The sequence below is a fragment of the Centruroides sculpturatus genome, unplaced genomic scaffold (genome assembly GCF_000671375.1).
Source record: "Centruroides sculpturatus isolate CEXI.00-Female unplaced genomic scaffold, Cexi_2.0 scaffold166, whole genome shotgun sequence".
Lineage (NCBI taxonomy): Eukaryota > Metazoa > Arthropoda > Arachnida > Scorpiones > Buthidae > Centruroides > Centruroides sculpturatus.
The window spans coordinates 71618-79536 of record NW_019384423.1 but is presented as its reverse complement, the minus strand read 5'-3'; the positions used below and the strand labels follow the sequence as shown (position 1 = coordinate 79536).

Below are 7919 nucleotides of genomic sequence, written 5' to 3'. Positions count from 1 at the left end.
CAGGATACGACATGAAATTCGAACATATTTTTGCTCCACGATACGAACAAAAACTCACCATACGACGTTACATTAGTTCGCATTTTTCATTTGTTTTTCTTACTACAGTTATTTTTTTTAATGTATTACTTGGCTTTAATTTGAGTATGTTTTTCGCGTTGGAACGAATTATTTAGTTTTACATGTAATCGTATGGGAAAAGATGATTCACCTTACGACATTTTCATGATACGATCTCAGTTTCGGAACGGATTAATTTCGTATCCTGAGGTACCACTGTATTAAGTAACTATAATTAAGGGGTTGTGCATAAATTATATCTGCATTTTTCTTTAAATTTTTACTCCCCCTTCCATCCCAGCTTGTCCAAGTTTCCATAATCCCCTTACCTCTTTGGAAATCTGACAAAACTCAACTTCCCTTAAAACCTTTATCACTGATAGATACCTTAAGTAAAAATGAAACATACAAGAAATTTGAAATAAATATAATAAAATGCATAAACTGTATGAAATTTAAGGAAATAAACAGATGCCCACCAATACTCAACCCTCCCCTTGACTTTGTCCGATTCATCATAAACCCTTCTCTCCCTTCCAGTGTCGACATCATTTATGGACAATCTGAAGTAACAACTTTGCTTGCCTATGAATGAAAAGCCTCTAAGTAATGAATAATCTGAAGGTCAAAAAGTATATATCAAACATATTCAACATAAAACACACTAAAGACCGTGACACACTAGGTGATTTCTTGCCCAGGAGACATGTCTCTGAGCAATAAAAACCTGTTGGCATTTACCAATATTCAGATACACAAGGAGATAAGTTGCCTGAGTCAAACAATACCTGGTAATCATAAATTTTCACTAACAGTACAAAAGCATGTATCTTTAAGTACCTTGTCATGATATTCTTTAATAGTGTTGTTATACTGTAAATTGGTTCTTACAATTGAATTAATTAAATTAAACATTGTGCCCTGTCAAGAAGTGACTATCCTCCATTTTTATTTTTGTGTTGTAAACAAGAGCTGTATTACGTGATAAATCTATGCGCACTCATTCACTATTGTTTTAGTCTCCCAAAGTTAAAGTGGTTTGATCCCTAACAACTGCTCTCCCACTGCTCAAGAAATAGGTTTTTCTGTTACCCGGCAACATGTCTCCCACAAAAATCATTTTGTGTGTCATGGCATATTCAAGAAATATAAAATTATAAATTTTTTTTAAGATTACAAACATTTGTATTCTTAGATTGTAATTTTTGCAAAAAATGACATGATCTTAAATAAAAAGTCCAATAAAGCTAAAATAAAGAGATATCTTGAATCATGTGATAGAACCCATAACTTATAACTTTCAAGACCCAATATAGTAATTAGATATTTATTATATTTATGATTTTTAATACATCATCTGATAAAAACATTTAAAATCCACTCTGCATTTTATAACAACTTTTAGAAAAAAAATCAATCAAAAGTGCTATCATTGAACATGAACATCTTTCAGCAGGCTATCAGTGATTAAATTTTTCCAAGGTTACTGATGAACAAATACTTAAAAACTCTTACACGTGTTAGTGATAACATTTTTCTCTGCATGAAATTAAATTTCTTACAAACAAAAATCAGATCTAAAAATTTTAAATGTACAATATAAATAAATAAGAAATTTCAAAAGTGATTCAAAATTTGCAATATAATAAATTCTATTGTAAATTATTAAACTCTTCCCTAACATGATTTATTTTTAGTTTTTAACAATTCTTACAAAATTCATAACTTTTAACTTACAAAATTGAACCATTTTCTTTTTATGAAGAAAATCATATTTAAACTTTCTGATAACTATAGCTGAAAACTGCTTGCAAGTAAAATCATTAGATGATGCTATAACTATTCAAAACTGTTGGCAACAATACTTTTCTAACATGCATAATTTTGTCACAAAATCTTTTCCCGAGGAAAACTTGGCAACACTAGTCTTAGGAGAACCATACAGATCCCAGATTTCTCATCTGTAAGGTGATCTCTATCATTGAAAAGAATACACTGTAATAAAAGTGTAGAGATATCGATAGAAAATAATTAAATGAGAAGAATAATTTGGCAATTTTTAAAAAACATATTTCCAATAAACAGTATGGATATTTCAATGATCAGTTTTTTGGACACAATATGTAACATCAATACTGAGAAAATGGTACAGAAAATGCATTTTATACAAATTCAAACTTATTGCTAGGGCTTCAATGGTGAACCTTCTTCTGAAGGACAGTTGAAAATTGAATTCAAAATTTATTTACTTCAAATCATAGGTCCAACATTTAATTTGAGTAATTAAAAAATTAAAGTAAAATTTGTAAGCAATTTTTATTATTTTTAATCTATATCAGAAAAATAACAATAAATTCTGTATAAGTAAAGAGAAAATAATGTGATTATAACAGAACTAAATACAGTATTTTCTTTAATGGTGAATTGCTACTGTTTATTTAACATAAGTTTTTTATCTGAGATTCATAATTAATAGCCTTTACAACTTTTTACAACAGCTTTAGAATCTTGCTTTCACACTACATTTAGGCTAAAAAGAATATTTTATAGATTTTAGAACTTTGCATAATTTTTATGTTTCAACCAGTAGCTAAATGGATACCACAGAACACTGGGAGTTGTTCGTAGGTTCACACCTCTCCAACAAGCTTGTCACATGGAGTTTTCTAGATTTTCTTTGCATGTCTGACACCAAAATAGGAGCCAGTTTCCTACAAATATCTGTTACAATATGTACTAGTAGGTGCAGTATACAACATATAACAAAATCCTTCTGAAAGGTAGTCCCTCCCTTGGCAGATCATCCAAGTGTAAATTGTAAATTTTCCTTATCTAATCAATCCTACAAGTCTACATAATTAATAAAAACCAAATATTTTCTAAACATTCCATGCGAGTACATCAGAATTGTCATGAGTTATGTGCTAGCCCATACATGGTCTAGCACAGTGATTGTGAACCCATACCCATGGGTTCACAATCACTGTGCTAGAGTATCCCACAGGACAAAGCATGCTTTATGAGATTGAATTTATTGTTTTTAGTAGCAACAGAGTTCATTAAGTTGCAAGTTCTATGGATGTATGAACTAAATTTTTGTATCTGTTAGAATGGAATGACTGGAACAAATCAATAAAAGTAATCAAACTTATGACTAACACTGAAATTAAAGTTTATCACAAGTCCTTTTAATTAGCATATCTAATAATATGTCACATTTCTCAATTTCAAAGGTAAACTTTATATATGGAAATATATTATTTAAGATGTGGAAGAAGGAAAGGAATTCCTTATGGATACCTAATCAATCTAGGAGTATGTCTACATATCTGAGGTATAATAGCAGGTATAGCAAAGTAAGTAAGAATCTAAAAATGAATTCCTTGATCTTCTTCATGGCAATTTCAGCTAAAAATATAGATAGAAGTGACCACATACATATGCCTCATGTTGTATGTAAATTTCATTGTTGAACCAGAAATAGTTTATTTCTTAATGCAAGAGTGTTTTATTGTCTACTAAAGTTGATAAAATCTTTTGTAAGTCCTTTTTTTCCTACAAAATATCACTAATGTTTTGACATTATCCTTCTCCAAACATTGTATATATATAAATATATATATATATATATTTATATTTTCATNAATGCAAGAGTGTTTTATTGTCTACTAAAGTTGATAAAATCTTTTGTAAGTCCTTTTTTTCCTACAAAATATCACTAATGTTTTGACATTATCCTTCTCCAAACATTGTATATATATAAATATATATATATATATATTTATATTTTCAACAACTTGTTTGCCCATGCCTAATCACCTTATAATATCCTCATATGTATTTGTTAATAATAGTTCTTTAAATGTTCTTTTACCCATAGATAACTTTGAACCTGTTTATATTTTTCTCCCAATATTACTTTTGTTTAAATTCCACTTATTACCTCTAAAAACATTGATCTCTCTCTGAATTTCAATTTTACGCCATTTAAAAATATTGTGTTCCATTCAACTTTTAAAGGTTCCTAAAGAAGGTTGTAATGTCTCAACCTAGAGTAGCCTACTTGAACTTTAATTAAAATTTGTTTATTCATATAATACTTTTTATCAGTATGCTTATTAACACTCAATTTAACATATTAATATCAAAAATGATTCTATATAAACTGATTTAAACTATTTAAACTCTGTTTCAAAAGACAACTAGTATAATTCTTATTAGGCCATTTGTTTGCAAAGCACAGAGTGTTTCCATATAAGAGCATTGTCAGATCTCTAAAACTAGACTAAAGGACACACAAAAATGATTAATACTACCACTCTCCAAAAAAGTAATTTACAATGATTTTTTTAGTTAATAAGTAAACATTGTTTACATTTATTATATTTTGATTTAAAAATAATAGTTTTCAAATTTTAATTTAATTCAAAATTTAAAATATTTAATGATAAATCATATCTTTCTGTATGGAAGGATATGAATTGATTTATAAGGATAGGCATGTAAAAAATCTACAATTGCTATTGCAAAATACAGGCATTTAAAAATGAAAATAAAAGATAAATAGAATCCTTTCTCATTTCAATAAAGTACAAGATAGTTTAGTTAAAATTAAGGAAATTTGGCAATACTTTATAAAAAACTGATCATTTTCTTTATAGTAATTAAATAAAATCTATTTTCAATATGATTATAGGCAATCTCCAACTCTCAGACATAATGCATTCTTTTAAATGCATACAAAAGTTGAATGCCTGAAAGTCAAGCAATTGAGATGTGTTATAAAGGGCATTCTGTTCCCAGAAAGCTAAAAAAAAAATAGTAAAATTCCTTATGAAGATAGGAAAGTTTTACTCTTTTTACAGTGAAGAGTAAACTTTACTCTTTTACAGTAAAAACACAGTAAAAAGTGTAAAGTTTTATGAATAAAACTTTACTCTTTTTACAGTGAAAAGAGTAAAACATAAAACATTATTTAACATATTAAAACCATAATTATTGTCAAAACTAAAACTGTTAGGAAACATCACTGCAAATAGCTTGAAATATGTTTGTCAGCTGAAAATATATATAAATGTAAATTTGATATCCAAAAGTGATTTTGTATCTAATGCATTCAAAAGCATCAGATACAAAAAAATAAGTTGTCCAAAAATCAATAACTGTTTGTATATAAAATTACATTCAAATATACATTATATAATTTACCTAAGAGAGGTACTAAATTTTTTTTATACAAACTTCATTTTTTTGCATATCATATATAATTTATAATATTATGAACAAAACTAACTAAATAATGAAGATTTTAAAGTACTAACATATAGTTTATCATCTTTGTTCAAACTACATCATAAAATATAAAGATTGTCAGTTATAATTACAAGTAATGTTAGTATTTTTAAGCATATAATATATTAATATGTACTGTATTGTAATCTAATATACTCTTAGCTCATACAATACCTTTTACTAAGAGTGCAACTATGCAGACGCGAATTACAAGTGAGTGAAAGGTTGCGAGCGATATAGTTCTCACAAAGAAAACCATGCACAAGCGAGAAGCAAGAAATCTCGCTGGAGAGAGTGAATTTCTGGTTCTTGCAAATATCTGACAGGCCTCTTCTCGCTCACTTGGGAAATTCGCTCACTCGTATCTGCATAGTCGCACCTTAAGTCTAGATTGTGTATGCAATTTATATACTGCATATCTAAATCACGACAAATCCAAATAATTCATCAACAAGAACTAATTATTAAGTTTATCTAAAAGCAAGGAATTAAGTAGCAATAAGACAGTCTAGCTTTGTTTAAATCTCATTTTCACATAAAGGTCTTTCTGATAATTAACACTTATTTAATTATTTATGCTTTGTACAGTTGCTATTGTCTTTATATATATGCATTTGAAATACTGACTTGTGTATTTTACATAAAACAATAATAAACAAAACACTCAGAGAAATTAAGAATGAGTTAAATTATTTCATTTTATGAATTATAGTATTTTATAAAAAAATAAAGTATAGAAGAAAACACTATTGCAAACCATGTAAAACATGGTCATTTCAACAAAAATCATAAAATTTTTTGAAGATTTTAAACTTCTGAATTAAAAATTTCCGATATTTTAATCATTATTGTTTTTGAAAATAAAATTAATTTAAAAACTTGTAACATTTTTAAAATGTAAAATTGTCAATAGTATAGAAAATTACTTGAATAATATAAATTTTCAAAAGCAAAAATTTATTAGACTAAAAACTAACTTTTTTTATTTTAACAAAAACATTATGTTGTTATCTCTATATAACAAAACTACAATGTTTTTAACTTAAATTTTTATACTTCTATGCATTCAAAGCTAGAACTATTTATAATAAGTATGTATGTTTGTACTTAGTTATTAAACTGCTAGAAACAAAGTGTGAAAGGTTTTGTCTTATTTTAAATTTTTATGTTGAATATAAGTAAAGTTTATTTTAAATGATTAAATCCACAAGACTATGTGAATTTCCGTTAAAATAAAAACCACACGTCAATTGTAAGGTCGATATCGAAAAAAGATAACAGCAAACTCAGAAGTTTAGGCTAGAAGGAAAGGGAAAAGTATAAAATACAATTAGAAATTTTATCAAAATGAACTAGAAAAATCCATCTTCATTTTTAAAATACTAATAAGTACTGTAAATCATTTCAAACTTTCATTCAATAATTTTGTTTCAGTTTATGAGGATTTTGTAATGTTGAAAATTCAGTTTTATAACCTGATAAAAATAACTAAAACATCAATCAGTTACACTTCAAAGGATATGGTTTAAAAAAATTATTCTTTTAATAACTGTATATATTAAGACATTTTAAATAAAATAAAAAGAAATCACTTAATATTTTAGAATTAATAATGTAAATTTCCTAGCTTTATAGCCTGTGTTTATACAAAGTATATGCAGTGTGTGTCCATTTATTATGATAATAAACAAAGTTTAACTTTAAAATTTTTTAAATAACCATATAATTTAAGAATTTTATTGATTGTTAAATTAAATGAATGTGAATACATTTTAATTTCTTTACCTTAATATGACAATCTACAGCCTTTTGCGCCGCCAATTTCTTAGCAATTTCGACTTTATCCATGTTTGTGAAGTGTATCGAAGAGAGTCCTTGGACAGAGTGACGATAATGATTACATTTGCCCCAAGCTACTGATGGACAATACGTAAATATCCGTATTGATAAGCCAAGCATCTCCTCACGTGTTTTTGAAATTGAAATATTTTAACAAGTATCAGACTATTTACGATGACATATTATATAAAATTGATATAAATATCAACAATGAATAATTGATCATTTGAGTCAGGAAAAATTGGCTGTAACTAAACTCATTTTTCTATCTGTATATTTATTTTAGTTAAGTAGAATGAAAGTGTTGATGCTAAATTTAGTTGGTGTTAATTCTTAATTTTCGAGAAAAAAAAAACGTTATTTTTATTGATGACGAATGTATTATTTTATTTAATAATTCAAGATTATTTAAATTGTAAATATAAACTTTTTTAAGACCGAATCGAAGTACGAAATAAAGTCGAGATGGCGCTACAAATTAATGACTGATGTTAATTTCAGATATTTTTATTTATTAAATATTATATTTTAAGCATTAAAGTATATATTTTTGTTTTTCTTTATTGGTTGATTTTAATGTACATAAAATTTAAAAAAAAAACTTTTAAAAAATTAAAAACGAAAACTAGAATATATTACTATTAATTTAATCTCCAGGGGGAAGCACAGGAACAATGCAGTGGGTGATCGGTTAACGAATGAATCGGAAGACGAACACTTTCGTGAAA

At 26.8% G+C, this 7919-nt stretch overlaps 1 protein-coding gene across 1 annotated transcript in view; it reads right to left on the bottom strand.

Moving 5' to 3' along the window:
* LOC111619473 (ribose-5-phosphate isomerase-like) overlaps nucleotides 1–7479 on the bottom strand; it is a 32044-nt gene extending 24565 nt beyond the window's left edge. The window contains exon 1 of the mRNA XM_023361199.1: nucleotides 7138–7479. Within this exon, the coding sequence (XP_023216967.1) occupies nucleotides 7138–7311 (174 nt within the window). The 5' untranslated portion in view covers nucleotides 7312–7479. The remainder of the gene's footprint in view (nucleotides 1–7137) is intronic.
* Between the last annotated feature and the right edge of the window lie 440 nt (nucleotides 7480–7919).